Source organism: Camelina sativa, chromosome 5 (genome assembly GCF_030686135.1).
Source record: "Camelina sativa cultivar CO46 ecotype springtype chromosome 5, ASM3068613v1".
Classification (NCBI taxonomy): Eukaryota; Viridiplantae; Streptophyta; class Magnoliopsida; order Brassicales; family Brassicaceae; genus Camelina; species Camelina sativa.
The window spans coordinates 40,388,095-40,407,375 of NC_141884.1; the positions used below are offsets into that span (position 1 = coordinate 40,388,095).

Consider the following 19,281-nt stretch of genomic DNA (forward strand, 5'->3'; position numbering starts at 1 on the left):
TAATAAAATGAGAATTTAATCCATGTTAGCACAAATCTAATGATATTTTATTAATTTTAACATATCCTCTTTATAACTCATCTATTACATAACCATATTATATAGTATTTTTTTTTTAATTTTACATATTCGTAATATATGAAAATTTTAATAAGTTTATATATATATATATATATATTAATTATAATACTTTTTAAAATATGAATCGATGTTCTTCTTATGTTAAGAATCAAAACTCACAGATTTTGGAAAACAAAATGAGAATCAAATTGTTGTTTTCTTTGTTACAAAGAATTCATAATAGAAAATATGGTTAAATATATCATAATTTTTGTTTTCATATTGATTGCTGTAACTTTTTTTAGTTGGAATAGAATATAAAATGTTTAGAAAACAAAATCTGGAATAATACTAATTTTGGAAATCTTTTAGGAATTAATTTTGTAAATAAATATAAATAAAATGGTAGAATCCAAAATATACTTAAAAAATGTATATATAAACTAGGTTTTAACCCGCGGTACACCGCGGTTCTATATTTTTGTAATTAAAAATTAAATAAAATTTAATGTTGTATTTGTTTGTTATTTTTGGTTGTATTTCATATGCCCTATAAAATTTATACAGTTTTAATTTTGGATGAAAATTTTTTTTTCTAGTTTGGAATAGTTTATATTGTGTTTTGGTTGAAAAATGTGTTTAACGATTATAATTTAAGTTTTACTGTTTTAGTTTTGCAAATAAATTTATAAGTGTTAAGAAAATTTAAATTTATGTTAATGTCGATCCAAACCCGTCCCGCTATATAATCCCATCTCGTAATTTATATTTTTAGAGATTTTTAAAATATTATATATTGAATATGGTATCATTAAACATTTTGACTAAAAATGAAATAAACACAAATTGTAAAAGGAGGTTTTAAAATATTTGTGTAGTATCATATAAAGTTCTAATATAGAAATGTTGCTTATTATAGTTATAAAGGAATCAAAAACCAATTAAATCTACGATTATTTAAGATTAAAAATTATAACTATTACAAAAAATGGAAAATTTGAAAATAACCAATGAGAATTAGAAAAAGAAACATCAGTATAACAATTTCAATCCAAAAATCTAATGCTTCTCTGTTTTGTATTCATCATCTTGTTCACTTATTATATACATATATTTTCTACAAACAATACCATTTTAAAAACTATTAAAGCTTCTCACGTGTATGTAAGAAACAAAAAAAATCAAAACTGAGAAAAAGAAAACTCATCTCCGAGTGAATTGAAAAACTTTTTAATGATAATACATTAGGAGGTGAACTCTATATATCTCTCTATGCACTCTTGTTTATATCGGTTAGAAACTTGATTCTTAATTATCTTAGCAATATATGGGAAGATCTAATTAGAGGAAATAAGAAGAGTAATAAAGATCTGATTGCCTTATATATAAATCATATATGTAGGTAAGATATTTTAGGATAATCGTATATAGAAAGAAAATCGTATTTAAGTGGAGCGAAAATTTTGCGAAAAATCATATATCCCTACTATTATTTTAAAACACAGTTTATGGACTAAACCTTCATTTTGTAAGAAATTATAAGGATATACCATTGGAGTTATAACCAAATATTCGATTTTTTAAAAGGGTAACGACGAAATTTCACACCCTCTCTAAACGGATAAACACGCGGGTCGAAATAACCCGGTTTTATGTTATAATCTCAGTCGTTCATTGCCTAATTTTTTTAAAATCCTGACCGTATATTTTGAGATCTTTTTAATCTTAGTCGTCCATTACTCTGTCAATATTAAAATAAGAAACAAAACCCTAACCCGAAATTTCTTTTTCTCTGTCGCCTCTCTCTCCTTTAGCAGAAGAGTGGACGATGATGTTCTGGGATTGAGCTTCACCAAGGAGAAAGCAAAGGCAGCAAAGCAGTACGTAAAGATATCGACACTCTCTCTTTCTTTTTTTCTCCCTAATTGCTTCTTATTCTATTGTACGTCCACTAATAGATATGTAAGATCTATTTTGATTTCAAGTCATTGTTTGGGCGAAATTAGATCTTTTGAGCTTGATTCTCTCTCAATTTGAAAGGATAGTATGTTTGATTTTGAAACGATTAGGATGAGTATGATTTGTGATATTGTCGTTTGTTCATTGGATGTAGTTTTTTTATGATGATGATACAGGAGATTTCTTGCTATTTTGATCTGGAGCTTGGGAAAATCAAGACTAAACGTTTTGCTGCAAGAGAGTGTAATGGTGGACGACATGATTGGCACAACAGGTGAGTTATAAGTCTGTATCTTCTGCATATAAATTTGTAAACACTCTCCGTTCTGCTTAGATACTTATGTTTAAACATATTAGGAACCATAAGCAAAGGTGCGGCTCTGTCACTTATGCTTAAAGATAGCTTACGGATCTGATCCTCATACTGTGGTAAGTGTAATCTTATTGGCTTAGTGTTTGTAAACGTTTTGTTCGTAAAATTCATTTGTTTAACTTAAAAGAAGATATGAAAGTTTTATTTATGATGTTTAGGAACAGGAAGAGGTAGGTCAAAAACTTTATCCCAAACAAAAAGCGGGTCTTCTACTAATGTTTTTGATGAAGTTTGGAATCAATGGTGAGTATTGGATCTGTTGATGATGAAATTCAGTTAGTGATGTGAATTTCTTTAAGTTCGTTAGTCTTGGAAAGATTGATCGAATGAATAGATATCATCATAATCACTTAAGATATTCCCCCACATTCTCACTATATTTGATGCTTTGTTCCTTTGAATAGGAAAAGCATGCGTTTTAAGAACTCAGTTTCGGATATGTTGATTTGGAGGTGATAGCTATACAACAGGTCAAGAGTACAATTAAAGAGAGGTGTTGACATTGTTGTTAGAATCCTTGGTCGTATGAAGGTACGTTTCTCTCTCTCTCTCTCTCTTCTTATGCAAACATAAAAAATTGTAATTTAAAATTTTAAAATTTTGGTTGATATATGCATTTCTCCACTGAACGTCTTATATATGCTAAGTCGAGGTTCTCTTTTTACTTGCTGGTGGCTGTAGTGGATGCTTCAAATTCCTGGGGCAACCAGTTACATGGGATCCATTGGAAATGATAAATACAAAGAGGCAATGAAGAAGGATGTACAACAGCTGGTGTCAATGTAAGTTGATTCTCTGGTGTTTTTTATATTATTTGAGTCCATGTACAGCATGTGGTTGGTTTCTCTATGAGGATAGTATAAAGTTATTGGTTATAGTAAAATTTCGTAATAACAGTAAATTAAGATGACATATGTTTCTTTTGTCAGGTTCACCATCATGAAGATGAGTCGTCATCAACCGGAACTTGCGGTATTTGTGTTGTTAATGGAGAAAAATCTTTTCAATGGTCTTGGAAAACCAGCAGCAAAATTGAAATGATGCACTACGCTAAGTGAGTTTATTTTTGGTTGTTTTAAAAGTTATTGTAAGTTTGAAGCAATAATAGGTTGTTTGGTCTTAAAGTTAAGCTTAGATAGTAGCTATATTGTGCCTCTAAGATTAACCGCTGAACTCAAGATCAGAGATGATACTTCTCTATTCTGTTTTCCATATTATCCGCTCTATACCTCAAAATTAGAATTTTAGTAATTTAGTCAGTTTTGTTTTCTAGAATTTTAAATGAGCTTTACCTTTATTAAAATTTTTTGAGATTTCCATCTGAAGAAAGTATCATTAGCTTATCGATCTTGTGGTCACCGAGAGGTTTGCTCTACATGTGTCATTCGTCTCCGTTTCGTCCTTAGGGATCCTATATGTTGTATCTGTAAGACCGAGTCTCCTATCTTCTTCGTCACCAAGGGTGATTAATCACTGTTTACTCTTCAATTGTATCTATGTTACCAATGTTATCGCAATTATCTTTTATTTTCATCTAATAATATAAAACTTTGGCTGAGATTATTTCTTCTATTACAATTACTTAAATAGTGAAGAACTTTTTGTAAATTTTTCAACTTTGTCTAACTCAATAGTTCATCTATGTCTCCCACTGAATTGCTGATAAGGGATTTTATGATTACAATTTGCAGGCATTGGGTGATTATACAAGGACGAAAAATGATTCTCCACATTGCTCTTCATTTGAAGTTACTGTTCTTTAACCATTTTTTTCCTTATGATTATTCTCTTTCAGGTAAACTGTGTGACTGTTTCCCAGAAGTTTAGAAACGGATCATAGAGAGATGATGAATAACTCGGTGCTGCTTTGATTTATCTCAAGAGATTTTAGTTACTGTATAAGCTCTGTTTTGCAATGGGATAGTTTGGAGGCGCTTGTGAAATTGTGGAAGAGAAGGATGATGAAGTAAGATTGCCAAAACATTCCGGGAGATATGGTAAATCTGTTATGGGATCATCAAGTAAAGATTCGGATCGGAAGCCGCGAGAGTATCATGGCTCTCTTGAGTATGACATTGATAAGCTTTTTCAGTCTATTTTTGTGAAACCATCATCAACGAGGTTGATGAGTTCTCTTTCCATCTTTGGAATGTTACTGTTAATCGGTGGGATGTGTTTTAGTCTTGATGATGTGAATAAGGATTTCTTCTTAGTCTAATGCAAGACTATTGTTGCTAGCCTAGAAGTTTTGTAGTGAATCATAGTTAGTTAAGGGGATAAAGGTGTAAAGCTGAGCTAGATGAAAGTGTCACGGTATTGGTTGGCGATTAGGTCAGATGACTAAGCATATGTACTGTAAAAATTTCAATCTTTGATAAATTGCAGGCGATGGAAGGAAACAAACGCATGAAGAGCATTGCCTGTTTGTTGAATCCTTTTTTACTTTATATGCTTAGCTTGAGCATAATGTTACGCATAAACTCTCTTCTTTTTCTGTATTTTCTAAGGTCCGATTGTACTTTCATTTACTTTGTACTCTATGTAGCTTTGAACCAAAAAGAACTTGATTATTTATTATTATCACATGGTACGAAGTGTTATGTTTTTTTATACTATTTTCTTCATTACAATTCAAATAAAAATCAGTCTTGACATGTAACATATGTTTTTTATGTATTATTTTCTAGCTCTAAATATATTTAATAAATTAGAAAGAGTGATTTATTCATATGTAAGCGGTATGAAGCAGACATACTATTTACTCACGCGAACGCATGACATATTTCATATTTGACATGTTTAACAGTTTTATGACATATTTCATATTTGACATGTTTAACAGTTTTACCTTGAGGCTTGAGCCACTTTAAAATGTACATTTTGGGGAAAATTAGAATGTATGTAAAAATCTTATCCCACATGTCAATCTTTTAAAATGTTTAAATCATTTAATTTGCATAAAAACGACAAAATTTCAGCCTATGCAAGTATATTAGAGGATACGAAACGCAACGGAAATGGATGGGATGAGACGTGAAGAGATGGGACAAGACGTGTTTCCTGTTCCAAAATCTAACTAAAATCAAAGTGAAATATGATATTCTAATTTAACACCTCTAAGCAAACTATGAAAGATATTTTGATTAGTTTGAAAATATATAAGTAAATCACTTAACATTTTTAACAAACACGGGGTGTGTTTGGTTTTTATGGATATCATAAAACACTAAATAATTTCAACCAAAATCGAATCAAAAGATTTAAAAACACTAAATAATTCCAACTGAAATCGAATCAAAAGACGGATTGAAAATCTTTAATCATAAGATTAACTTTTTCTTACAAATATACTCTTAATATAATCAGAAACATATTAATGTTTATGCACATAATTTCATATCAGAACATGTAAATAAAATTATGATTAAAATTTGGAAAAAAGATGGCTAACTACACGAAGTATTGGAGAATGCATGGTCACACATACCAAGTATAATATTGTATCCTCAACTACACGAAGTATATGTATTGCATGACCACATGCATGAACTATATGACGTTATGTGGTCAACACCATAGACATACAATCTGGTACACCGGTCGAATAATTCCGGCTAAGACCGACGTTGACTCCGGCGTTGACCAACATTGACCAACATTGACCAAAAAAAATTGTATTTTAATTTTTTTCTATGAAAAAACTAAATAATAAATTACTATATTAAATTATTTATGAATTTTCATGATTAGAAAAACATTCTATTCAATATCTAAATATCTTAGGTATCTCTAATGTATTTATTCTTATAATTAATTAATTTTTTTTAAAGCTAAAATAATAGTTAAATAAAAATAATTAATAATTATTTTCAAGATATTAATAGATTTTATCTTGATTTTAGGATATGTTTGCAAAAGGATATAGAATAAGAGGATTTTTGCAAATGCCCTTATATTATATATTGAAAATAATTATGTATCATTATATTTTATCTATTAAAAGTAAATAGTGTTAATTTTTTTGTTATTGTTTACATGTTATTAGGAGTATGTAAATTTTTTTTATACCAAAGAGTATCTAAAATTTTGTATACTCTTTACCATACAAATTTTAAAGTAAAGAGTCATATACTCAAATCTTTTGCATATTATTTTCTAATGAAAATAGTTGAATTTGATTTTATTGATTCTTGTAGTATTTAAAATTTTAAATAATATGATGATCAGAGATTTATATATATAAAATCATTAATAATTACATATGTTATATATATATATATATATATATATTTCTTGAAAATAATTATTAATAATTTTATTTAACTATTAGTTTAGCTTCAAAAATAAAAGTAACTAATTATAAGAATGAATACATTAGAGATATAGAAATAATTAGATATTGAATAGAATGTGTTTTCTAATCATGAAAACCCATATATAATTTAATATAATAATTTATTATTTTGTTTTTTAATAGAAAATATTAAAATACAATTTTTTTTGGTTAATGTTGGTCAACGCCGGAGTCAATGTCGGTCTTTGCCGGAATCATTCGACCGGTGTACCGGATTGTATGTCTATGGTGTTGACCACATAACGTCATATAGTTCATGCATGTGGCCATGCAATACATATACTTCGTGTAGTTGATGATACAATATTATACTTGGCATGTGTGACCATGCATTCTCCAATATTTCAGGTAGCTAGCCATCTTTTTTCCTTAAAATTTCAGTCTATTTGTGGAATTGCGATGAGAAATAGGGGAGAAATGACATAAATGGGTAATTCATATAATAGAAAACATTGTACTTAAACGATTTTTGAAAAAAAGTTGAGTATATTTCATGTAAAGAACTACTTTGAGACTGGTATTTTGAAAATATTTTGAGATTTTTTGAGAATTAGAATTTCTACTAACTATATAAATTAAACATTCAAATGGAAATACATGTATTTTGTCTAAATTTCTTAGCTAAAATTCAATAATAACATTATTTTATGGGTAATTATTTAAAAGAGAATGGTTATGGGACATAAAATTTCTAACGGGATGGATCAGGACGGGATGGGATGGGACTGGACAAAATTTAACACCCTGTAACAAGATTACTTCAAAATTTTCAACGAACATGAGTTGTGCTTGATTAGCATGAATGTATTGTAAGAAAATTTATATTTTTCAGCTGATGAAAATGATGATAATGTTTATTTTCGGTATTGATTGTGGTATTCTACATATACACTAAAATATTGAAAACACCGTAAAAGAATGGCCAACTAATTTTTATGGAAAATACTAATATTATAAAATTAAAAATTTACGACCTAAAAGGGTTTATTATTTAACTTAATATATGTTTTATCACTGTTTTTGAAGTAATTTAATTTACTAATTAAGTACATATACTTCAAGAAACAATAATTAAATTTTGAGAAAAAATCCAGTCTATTTATAGTAGTAAGACAAGAAATTGAACATAGACTGGATTTTTCTCAAAATTTAATTATTGTTTCTTAGACTGGATAAACTGAAACGGATAAGTCGAATAATTAAAAAAAAAAAAATTGAACATTTTTTAAAGGGACATAAATTTTAGATAAAAGTATGAAATGAAAAATATAGGTAGATAAATTCAAAGGTCAAGCTTTCACTAATTTGGATAAGGATTGACTATGCAACATGTGATTAACCACTTTGGAACGAGCACATAGAAAATTTTGGTATTTTTGAAAACAATTATATAGTTTTTGAAATTATATTTTTTTGGATAATTTCAACTAACTAAAAAACCTAATAATCAATGGAGAACTCTGGTATCCCGTCTAAATTTCTTACCCAATCTCTTTTAATAAATATTGTCTAACGAGAAATTATTTAAAAGACAAAAAACATAAGACAAAAAAAAGTATGATGGATACAGGATGAGACGAGAGACGGGATGAGACGAGATAGGACGAAAAGAGATAAAATGGGACACCAGGAGATGGGTTGGGACGGGACGTGTTTCCTGTTCCAAACTAAATACGTCTAAGTTTAAATTTTAATAATTTACAAGAAAATAGCATACATGTGCTATAACGTCAGGATTAATATAATTCTTAGTCATTTTACAAATTTAAAATTTATATTAAAATGTTTTGTCTTGTCATCTGTGCCAGAGGTAATCAGACAGATGTATACGATGTGAAGTAGAGGATAGAGACCAAAGGTAATTAGATATGAATGGAAGGGAGTTTGTATCACAGTCAATATCGTGCTCACTGAAATTAAATGTCAAAAATAAGTACATAGTACCAATAATATGTTGAAAATATGTAATAATCTGAATATAACTAATACAATATTATTAATTTCAAATTATAATAAACATATTAGTCCGTGCAGTAGCACGGGTTACTACCTAGTTATCACTTATTTTGTATTGAAAGCAGTGACAGTTTTGTAAATAGATGGCAAGTTCAGGATTTATTTGCTAAATGTATTTGCAAAATGTATATATAGATAGATACTAATAAGACCAGTTGTATTATTTTTTATAATTTGGAGAGATATTATATTAGGAAAAAAACCTCTTTGTTATTAGAAAGAAAAAAAAAAAAAAAAGTATTTCCAAAATTCTCGAGAAACAAATTAAACAAAGTGATTTGGTGCTTCCTCCGATCCTCTCAACTCCAAAACCACCAAGCTCGCTCGAATCGATTTCCTCCTGGGAATTGAAAGCCCGACGACCCATCGAGATTCTGGATCAACCCGATTGATTGATTGATTGATTTACCCAAGATCCAAAATCAATCCGGCGATGGACGTTTCGCCGCTTCTTAGCCGGAACAGACGAAGGTCATCTCAGCAGCTTCGTGGCGCAGCGTCGAGACTTATCCGCCGTGCTAGCAACCGTCGGATGATGCTCCGTGAGCCATCCGTTAGAGTCCGTGAGGTTGCCGCTGAGCAGCTTGAGGAACGTCAGAGTCAATGGGCTTACTCTAAGCCCATTATTGTTCTCGATATACTTTGGAATTTCGTCTTTGTGGTTGTCTCTGTCGTGATTCTAGGGTTTACTTCTCAACAAGAAGATCCTATTGTTCCTCTTAGGGTTTGGATTATAGGGTATAATCTCCAGTGTTTGTTTCACGTTGCTTGTGTTATCGCTGAGTACAAACGTCGCCGCCGAGAAGCTAATATTAATGATGATGATGGTTCCTCAAATCACGGATCTCTCAGCGGCGGAAGTGAAGAAGATGAAGAATCTGATGATGATGGCTATATCATTAACGATGCTGATGGAACTAGGTTCAATTTCTTATTCTAATCTTTAGGATTTGTTGTTGTATATACAAAACTTCAATAGATGATAGGATCCTTTATGTGGTTTCAGCTTCACAAAGCACCTTGAATCTGCGAATACAATGTTCTCTTTTGTCTGGTGGATCATTGGGTTTTACTGGGTCACAGCTGATACTGAGGGACTACCTCAATCTTCCCCTCAGCTCTACTGGTTTGTTTCTATGAAGAGTTCTTGATTGTTTCTTTGTTTGTTTGTTGTGAATCTTCAGTGATAGATTTTGTTTCTTGATTTGAACTTTTGCAGGCTCTGTGTTGCATTCCTTGCCTTTGATGTTATGTTTGTTGTCATTTGCGTTGCGGTTGCTAGTCTTATTGGTATTGCTGTTTGTTGCTGTTTGCCTTGCATCATTGCCATCTTGTACGCATTAGCTGATCAGGTAAAGGAAACAACAACACTATGAGGATGAAGAACAAATGTTTCTTGATGGAATCCTTGATAACTAGCTATTTTTTTCTATATGTCAGGAAGGTGCAGCGGATGAAGAGATAGAAAGGCTTTTAAAATTCAAGTTCCTCACAGTTAAGAATTCTGAGAAAGTGAATGGTGAAATCCGGGAAACTCAAGGTGGGATCATGACTGGGTTAGGTGCTGAGTCTCAAACCGAACGTGTGTTATGTAGCGAAGATGCTGTAAGTAACCATAACCATAAACCAAACCTCTGTCGATTTTTGGATAAAGATACTGAAATGATTTGAGCAAAAAAAAAAAAAAAAACCATTTTCAGGAATGCAACATATGTCTATGTGGTTATGAAGATGGAGTAGAACTAAGGGAACTTCCTTGTAGACACCATTTCCACAGTTTATGTGTAGACAAATGGCTAAGGATCAACGCCACTTGCCCTCTCTGCAAATTCAATATTCTCAAGAATGGTGAACCTAGTGGTAGTGAGCAAGTGTGAGTAGGAGAGAGTTTTTGTTGCTGCTCAATCTTTGTGAAATGTGATGAAGCATTCTTTTGCCATTTACAGAGGAAAGAAGAAGAAAGAAGACCTTGAGATTTGTTTTGAGACGAAGCTACACGTCTTTTCTTATCTTTTTTCTTGGATATAATATATATTTGTAAAATGCAATAAGTATATATAGTTCGGTTGGAAATTGTTCTTCAGCGAGTCAGGTGTGATGAGAACCGTTTGGGGTTTTTTGGTTTTCAATCAACGGCTTGGTTAGATCCGAATTAGATAAGTTAATACGGTGATGAAACCATGTGACGTCATTGCTGTTGTAGTAATGACGTCAAAAAGAGAAAAATATCATTATCTAAATCGAATTTGATAACGAAAGAAAAAAATGTCTTTTGTTTATTTTTCAAAACAGGATTTCAATATTTTTTTTCTCTTTATGAGAAGTATAATTTTCAAGAATGTAGTATTGTATTCGTTTTATTTATAGCTAATATTAACCATCTTACTAACGTTATAATGTTATATAGAGTAACCCACTACGATTATAATACAAACTAGGTGTACCGTTGCGGTACACTGCCGGATAATTTTTTTACTAAAATCATTAAATATTAAGTTGTAATTGTTAGTTAATTTTTTTACTAGTTGTATTTTGATTATTAATTCTATGATTTAAATTATGGTATACAGCATAATAATTCATTTTTGTTATAAATTAATTTATAGTATTAATATCCTTTTATACTGTTAAGTTGTATTTGTTTGTTTATAATAATTATGTATATAGAGGTGTCAAACAGGTCAGTCCACATTTTTTTTCTTGGATTGCAGTGGATCAACCTGCTAAGACCGCGGTCGTTAAAGTTATGTCCAAACATGTCTCTGATCTAAATTTTCTATTAATTATTCTTTAAAAATTTAGTGGCAAATAAACAAAAAAATTTTAAATAACTTATAATATTGATATTTTGTAAATATCTTAATTGTTATACACTATATTTCCTCACATTATTATATGTTTCACATATTATATTAACATACCTATGTGAAAATATTATTTATATATAATATATTTATTTTAATTATATATTTGTAGTCTTCCGGACCATCTGCCAAATTGTAGACATACTTTGATAAAACCTGTAATCTGCATAGACTTAACCGTGAGGACCGTCTTTTAACGATACACCGCAGGTCGTAGTGATGGATCCAATAATCACAATTGAGAAATACCCATCCTAAAATTATTTCACCTTTGAGGAAAATAAGCGGAGAATAATGGAATGATGAAAATTTTGTTTAATTTTGCAGAAAATTAGGTTAAGTTTTGGAAGTGGAGATAATTTAGGAACATGAGTCAAGATTTCTGGATAGATTGGAGGATATACCCGATTCACCTACTTTATTTTTGCATATATCGATTTTATTTTTTAATTTAAAAAAAAATATTTTAATAATAATTGGTAGTATTTCGATTTAATACCTTCAAACTCCAAGACTATTTTGACAAAACTGCTGCAAAAATGTTAATATAGATTCAAGACTAATTTTTCTTTCTCTTCTTTATGCAATTATGGGCTTCTCTTCTTACAATTGTTATTCCCTGTTGCCAAATTTAAACCGATTAAATTAATTTTTTTCGATTCAATATTTTATTTAAATGAAAAAGTCCTATTTTAAGATGAATGGAGCATCGCTACTTTTGCAAAATTTTGTTGTTAATATTGACGATAATCGAAACATACGAGTTAGGCATAATAATATGCTAGAGTATCAGTACTCACACTCAAACAACAACAACAACAAAACTGTACGAGACTGAAATAATATATATTTTTATTCAACGTCCGTATTAATTTAAAATACCAAGATTGATAATAGTTTGTGTGTGTGTGATACAAATCAGAAGACAAATCAAATATTGCAATTATGAGCGCAGATGCATGTCGTGCTCGTAGTATCATAACACTCGCCGAATCCATTATACTTCCTAGTACATTCATATGCACATATCAAACTCTCGCAGTTTTCTTTCGGTGTTATGATATATGAATAACACTTTTTTACTTCTCCTCCTTGCGTTTCCTTTGTAACCATCCCTAATTCAAAAAAAAAAATATATATATATATATATATATATATATATATATATGATCTCAGTTTCTTTTTAATAGAAAACTACCTTTTCAAAGAGAAGAAATGTGGAAACGTGTAAAATATTTAGCAAACCTAAAACGAGGATGACCATGAAGATAGCAAGAGTGATGGCTTTAGTCATTTTTGATTATACAGTATGAATGAAATTATCTTAAATAAAAACGAAAATGAGTGTGTAATGATCAATTTAAGCGTGAATGTCAAATATATATAAGCAATTCAAAGAAAAAACATATCACAAAATCTAAAAATAGTTATAAACATAAAAAATCAACAAGTAATTAAGTAGACGTTGTAAAGGGACGAAGATCTAATCAAACAGCTAAGAAATCAACTAAAAGTGGAAACATATAGTAACAGAAAAGAGAAAGAATCATATCATGATTATCTAACATTCTAGTGAGTTTATACCATACATGATGATTATTTAACATTCCTGAGATATATATGAATATATAGGTTTAATGGGCTTTAATAACATAACATAGCCCATAAACCGATATATAATATCTGAACATTCGAAATTTCGAATGGTTGGTGTATGTATACTTGTAAACGAGAGAGAAAGATACGACAAAAGAAAAAACCGAGAAAGAAACGTGTGAATAGAGAAGTACGTATGAAATATATTAAGGAGCAATCAAGGGATATGATTTGATATATTATTCATTCTCATACAAGTGGTATATTTATACACAGGAGTAGATGCCTAGGAGAATATCAGAGAGTTATTGAGAATATCTACTTTACATAATTACAGATTCTAATGAGATAATTGTAATCAAATCATATCCCTTGATTGCTCCTTAATAAAATATTGACAAAAAAAAGAAAGAGAAGTACGTATGAAAAAGGCTGTTGAACAAAAAAGAAAAGAAGTAAAAGGCTTTAGAGCCAGCCAATGGCCGCTATTATAAAAAGTCGGCCGTAAACAGAGACTTTAAGCCCAGCGGCGCCAACAAACTTATACCAAAAATGGGTTTTGGTCCACGTGACGTGAAGGAACATCGAACGTGTGTACACAGCACAACTTTGTTTTATTGTTTTGTTGTTGTTGTATACAAAACAAACCACTCGTAATTTCTTATCTGGACTAAGTAGAGTTAAACAACATTTGAATAAATCTCTCTCTCTTTTTTAATTTTGACTCGTGGAGAATCCTTCTTTTATTTAAAAAGGGGGTTGAATATTATAGAAGATTATCCACAGAAATGACAAAACATTCTCAAAATTTATTACAAAAACGCCACTAGTAATAAACATTAGAATTATTAATTTTCTTTATTATTATTTTTCCTACTCATTTATTTAAAATTCGCCACCGCTCAAGCCACGTTACAAATTAATAGTAACTCATAAATACAAATTAGAATTATAACAAGATTTTTTTTCGTTTTTTTTTTAATTCAGAAACTAAATCCTAAACCTATAGAGGAGTCCGAGACTAATTTTTCTTGGGTAGGATTTCCACGGGTAAGAGGTCCTTCAGGTATGCAAATAGGCCATAAGCAATCAATCTATACTTATGTGGCAAAAAAGATAAAGCTGAACAATTCTACGCTTGGGGAAGATCGATCTCTTATCTAGACCAACAGACTAATTCCTTTTGTTTCTTCCTCTTAACCAACAACACACACGACGAACATACATATGCAGTTTCGAACACCAAGTTCTTTCTTATTAGATTCATCATCAAAACCAATGATCACTTTTTATTTTTTATTTTTCAACCTTAGAAGAAAAAAGAATTACACATCTTTGTTCCGCAAAATTCCAAAATTGGGAATCATCAACGGAACAAAAGACAGAAGAATTAGTAATAAGAATCTGTGCAGAGCAAAGCCCAAACAAAACCCAAAAACTTCTTTTTTTTTTTTTTTTTAATAAGGCCGTTGGTACAGACCCCAAACTGGAACTCCGGTTACAATCCGACCACCATACCCATCAATCGATGGCGTATCCGATCTCGGTCTCCACAAACCAGTATCACTCACCGCCTTCGGATCCGATTTAACAAGAATCGAAAAATTGACGATCCCACACTTATCACCAAACTCATCTCTCAATCTATAGCTTAAGCAATTCAAATGGCCTTCAGGCGAATACTTCCCCATGAAATCGCTTGTCGGGATTTTAGCTTCTCCGACGCTTTTGTTTTGCCCAGAACGTGTTCGATAAAATACCTCAATGTATATAAACTGTACATTACCGTTGATGGGCATCTCTAATTTATGGTTCCATGTTGGGTTGCTTACTCTCGATTCGTCAGGTTCAGATGTTCGTTCTTTCTCGTCGATCTTTACTACGGCGTGAGTCTTTTTCTTGAGCGGTCTTCGGTTTAGCTTGAGCCCTTCTGCTGATTTTAGATGAATCTCCAATGTTTTTGTCATTGTTGTTGTAGTATAGTGATGATCAAATTGATGTACCAAAATATATCATTTGGGTTATTTTTATTTTTATTGTGTCTAAATCATTAACTTAGAATGAAGGGATCATTTGGGTTATTTAAGTTTTGGTATATATAGACGACGAAGCTGACAAGGAAGTTAGCAAAGAGAAGAAGACTCGAGGAGTTTTCTTCTCTTTTTCCGGACACCTCATTATCGATGTCGACCAAATACACATTTTATTTTCTTAAAAGGAGAAAACTTTTACATTTTAATTTTTTAATTTTTTCCTTGTAAATAAAAAATTAAGATTGAATATTAATTAAAATCCGGTTTTTGAAAAATGGTTTTAATAAATATTTAAACAGAAGATGAATTTTATTTTCTCATTAATTACATCATCATTTGTGTTATTGTGTTCGTTTAAATTTTCCGTATTAAAAATAAAATGATGTCTTTTTAAATTAAATTAATATGAATTTGATTTGGATTCAATAAACTATTATTTTTATTATAAAAAATATATTCCCTCTGTTTCATAATATATGATATTTAGAGAATGTTTTTGTTGTTTCATAATATAAGATATTTTCAAGTTTCTATGTAACTTTTAGATTAGTTTAATAGTTTATATTATACAGACTTGTTTATGATTGGTTAAATTTTTTAAAATAATCATATCTTAATCTACTTGCTTTACTCAAACTTTTTTAAACTTTTTACGCCATAAATTCTGGTTTTATTTGGATTGATCACTATAACTAGAAATTTCCAAAACAACAACAACAATAGTATTGTAGTAACTTTAGTTTTTGTGATTATGACTATTCGAATCTCAGGAGTCACGACTAACTTATTTTAACGTAACATCAATCTCAAGACTTAGTATATACTCAAAAGATTGAGAATAGTAATGTTTTATTACTTAACTCTGAAACCAATAATAATAAAAATAAAGAATCGTGGCAGAAACTAGTTGAATATCCAACAGCAGCGTGAAAAACGCGGCGGGAGTTCCAACAGCTATGGAACAGGGGAGCAATATAAGGAAATTACTCGTTTATTTCTTTTTCCTTAGTTTCAATTCAAATCTATTTATTCATTTAATTTAATGTGCTTGTGGTTTTTCAATGCAATGGCTCTTTTTAATTTTCTCAAAGTCTAGCTCAAGATTTTCGTATACAATCAAGTGTGGTAAGTCGTAAGTTTACAGTTGTTTAGAAGTTTCGCATTATATATATGTTTTATTTTTCCTCTTTTCTTAATGATATATATAAATTTCACATTATTTATCTCATATATATTACACACCTTTATTCTAAATATAAATCATGAATTGTATTAGTATATAAGATTTCTTTTCTTTTAATTATGTTCAACAGTGTCATATATATATAAATATTAATCAGAACTTACAATACCATCAACATACTTTTCTTGATGTTCAAAAAGCTAACTTGTGAGACAAATATAAATGTGGAAAATGCCCTTCCCAAAACGTTTATTTGAATGGAAACTATAGTTAGCTTTACACTAAATTGAACAAGAATTGTTCAACTCATTTGAATATTTTTTCTCGTACGACTTTTACTTAATTAGAATTTACTTAGAAGTTCAAATACGTATAGATTATACTTTCCTAGTTTTCTTTTTCTTTTTCTTTTTGCTAATGGACCGAAAGCTCATGGAAAATATTGAGGACGCGTTGGCTCCATGCACTACTAGCTTGTACTGGTGTACACTTGCACCATTCCTTTTTTTTTTTGGTATGGACCGTTTCTTAATTCTTGGACTGTGTGCATATTAATATGAACAAGTTTAATATTCAAAATAGAGTGAAGTTAGACAAAACAAATAGTAAAGAAAATTCTGGTTTCTGGTTTGGTGATTATTATATATTGATCATGTATTCTTGTTTAAGGATTATGTATATGATCATGTCTACACGTAAGGTGCAAGTACAACTACTAGCTAATAAGTCTTCACCACGTTATATACGCATTGTGACCATACATATATATATATATATATATATATATATACTATTTTTTCCATCTTCGGGTCAATTTCAGTTTATCGTAGCTTCTGTTTGTGAATTTCCGATCCGCTCAGCAGCTACTCTTATTATTTTGTTTATTTTAGTAATTTATGGTCTTTATCTATTATTTGATTATTTCTATGCTTTATAAGTTTTTATTAGCTAGAAATGTTAAAAACTTAACATTCATAGTTTCATACTATATCTATATATACGTTAATACGTACGCATTTCAGCAAAACTATCAATTATATAAAAATTCGAATATCTATATATACGTTAATACGTACGCATTTCAGCAAAACTATCAATTATATAAAAATTCGAATATCTATATATACGTTAATACACGTTGGAAACACCTGTTTGAGTTGCGTGTAACTAATTTCGATGGAACCTTTCTGGTTAATTTCCATGGAACTTATTTGTATTTTGTTTCCTAGTCGCATTGTATATATATTTTTCAAGTATAAATAAATGGATGTAGAACAAAATACTTCAATATTCCAATTTTTTGCGTCAATGTTTTTAAAAATAGTCTTCTCATAATCTGAAAAGCTACAACTTACGGCCATTCGATTTGGAGGAAAAACAACTTAACGTCCCACAACACTCGAGAGCCGCACACTGACCATAGTCGCATATATATATACGATTCTATATATGTGCATATGAAGATTTCTAGTATTAGATGAGTAAAAATTTTATTAATCAAAATCGTAAATTTGTATTAAGTTGAAACCGAATTCTCTTTAGTAAGTCGTATGTGTGTGCTATATGTTCGTAAATAACTAATAAACAAAACAGTTTTGTATAACTGAAGTTACGTTGCCTAATCGTCTTATAGTTTGTCTTGGATGCATCATTGCATGCATACACTGGATGACGTTAGCATGCATGTGTCCTCACTCGATCGTTACTAGTTAGCATACTTTGTGGAATAAAACTTCATCTGATCATGAACCAGTTATTTATTATATATAGTGCGATCTATCAACATAATAATACTCGCGTGTAAAATATTCTGACACTGAAGATATTTGTAGTTTATTTTCTAGACGAAACAATGATATCGAATCATTATTATAATCGATTAATCGTATTCGTAGCTAGGTTCGCAAATTTATTTATTTTCTTACAATAAGTCTAAATTTGCTACCGAAGTAATCGACTTATCATCCAGCCATCTAAAACTAAATCAATTTGAGTATTTTCTATGTATTTGTTGTGAAGTTGGGAAGTGAGCTCTATACGGCTGGACTAAAACGGATAAATTAGTCTCCGTTTACATTACTAAGTCTGTTGACTTCATATCTAAAAATTATTTAGTAACCCGAATCGAAGCCACTCTCAAGTGTTCCTGACAACGAATTTAATGGTTTTTTTTACATATACGACAAATGTAATGATAAGATATTGACATATGGTTGAGATTTCCATTTTGATTCCGATTCTTGGAAATTTTTTACAAATTCAAAAAAGCAGTGGCTGGGAAACCTACTACAGTACTCGATAAAGAGTGTAATCAAGACTTGGTCCAAAAAAAAAAGACAGTGTAATCAAGACAAAAGCCTAGGCGCTAAATTTCTCTTCGTTATTACTTATTAGTATATATATATAATGTATCTGTATATATGGGAAATTTTGAACTTATTACGCTAAATTATGAAGATGATAGATTCCAACATGGGTTTCCCACCTAGATTTGATATATGATTTAAATACACCTAGTTAGTTTTTTTTTTTCACTTGAAATTTTATATATATAAAGTAACCCAGGAAACCATTACAAAAAACCAAAAGGATCAAAGACAATCAACCCAGCAAAACCAGCTAATACAAACATTAAATTCTTATCATATCCTCCACAAAAAGCTGATGTAATCAACTTGGGAAACCGGTTTCTTCTAGAATTCGAAACTGCAGAAAAGCGCTTAGCAAGTGGAAAAAGAACAACGAGCTAAATGCAAAGGAAAAGATAACATGCCTGCAGGTTGAATTGGAAGTGGTTCAATCCTCTTTGGACCCGTGTGCTAATAGGTTGCATTACCTGAAAA

At 30.2% G+C, this 19,281-nt stretch overlaps 3 protein-coding genes and 1 long non-coding RNA gene across 8 annotated transcripts; 2 read left to right on the forward strand and 2 right to left on the reverse strand.

Moving 5' to 3' along the window:
* Nucleotides 1-1,795: 1,795 nt before the first annotated feature.
* LOC104788402 (uncharacterized) lies at nucleotides 1,796-5,002 on the forward strand. 5 transcript variants are annotated; one of them, XR_015558049.1, is made up of 8 exons: nucleotides 1,796-1,940; nucleotides 2,196-2,293; nucleotides 2,377-2,448; nucleotides 2,551-2,635; nucleotides 2,797-2,923; nucleotides 3,074-3,174; nucleotides 3,322-3,446; nucleotides 4,084-5,002. It is a non-coding gene; the product is annotated as an uncharacterized LOC104788402 (long non-coding RNA). The 5 variants fall into 5 exon arrangements; XR_015558050.1 differs by having other exon boundaries at nucleotides 1,807-1,940; nucleotides 4,188-5,002; XR_015558052.1 differs by having other exon boundaries at nucleotides 1,807-1,940; nucleotides 2,557-2,635.
* A 3,917-nt stretch (nucleotides 5,003-8,919) lies between these two features.
* On the forward strand, nucleotides 8,920-10,914 carry LOC104788403 (E3 ubiquitin-protein ligase At4g11680). The gene is made up of 5 exons (XM_010514150.3): nucleotides 8,920-9,683; nucleotides 9,769-9,888; nucleotides 9,982-10,114; nucleotides 10,203-10,367; nucleotides 10,463-10,914. Exons 1-5 carry the CDS (start codon nucleotides 9,196-9,198, stop codon nucleotides 10,637-10,639), a joined length of 1,083 nt encoding a protein of 360 aa, XP_010512452.1. The 5' UTR covers nucleotides 8,920-9,195; the 3' UTR covers nucleotides 10,640-10,914.
* Nucleotides 10,915-12,461: 1,547 nt separating this feature from the next.
* LOC109133007 (defensin-like protein 125) lies at nucleotides 12,462-12,965 on the reverse strand. Its single transcript, XM_019245537.2, has 2 exons — nucleotides 12,872-12,965; nucleotides 12,462-12,741 (listed from the first exon to the last, which is right to left on the reverse strand). The coding sequence occupies exons 1-2, from the start codon at nucleotides 12,918-12,920 to the stop codon at nucleotides 12,557-12,559; spliced, it is 234 nt and encodes a 77-aa protein (XP_019101082.1). The 5' UTR covers nucleotides 12,921-12,965; the 3' UTR covers nucleotides 12,462-12,556.
* Nucleotides 12,966-14,493: 1,528 nt separating this feature from the next.
* LOC104788404 (BON1-associated protein 1) lies at nucleotides 14,494-15,300 on the reverse strand. The gene has a single exon (XM_010514151.3). The coding sequence runs from the start codon at nucleotides 15,187-15,189 to the stop codon at nucleotides 14,680-14,682; it is 510 nt and encodes a 169-aa protein (XP_010512453.1). The 5' UTR covers nucleotides 15,190-15,300; the 3' UTR covers nucleotides 14,494-14,679.
* Between the last annotated feature and the right edge of the window lie 3,981 nt (nucleotides 15,301-19,281).

Bases quoted from the DNA above. Each gene is read 5' to 3' on its own strand.
- LOC104788403 (XM_010514150.3), top strand. From the start codon at position 9,196: ATGGACGTTTCGCCGCTTCTTAGCCGGAACAGACGAAGGTCATCTCAG. The intron at 9,889-9,981 runs GTTTGTTTCTAT...GAACTTTTGCAG, and splicing joins TCTTCCCCTCAGCTCTACTG to GCTCTGTGTTGCATTCCTTG. The intron at 10,368-10,462 runs GTAAGTAACCAT...AACCATTTTCAG, and splicing joins TGTTATGTAGCGAAGATGCT to GAATGCAACATATGTCTATG.
- LOC109133007 (XM_019245537.2), bottom strand. From the start codon at position 12,920: ATGACTAAAGCCATCACTCTTGCTATCTTCATGGTCATCCTCGTTTTA. The intron at 12,742-12,871 runs GTTTGCTAAATA...TTTTTGAATTAG, and splicing joins CATGGTCATCCTCGTTTTAG to GGATGGTTACAAAGGAAACG.
- LOC104788404 (XM_010514151.3), bottom strand. From the start codon at position 15,189: ATGACAAAAACATTGGAGATTCATCTAAAATCAGCAGAAGGGCTCAAG.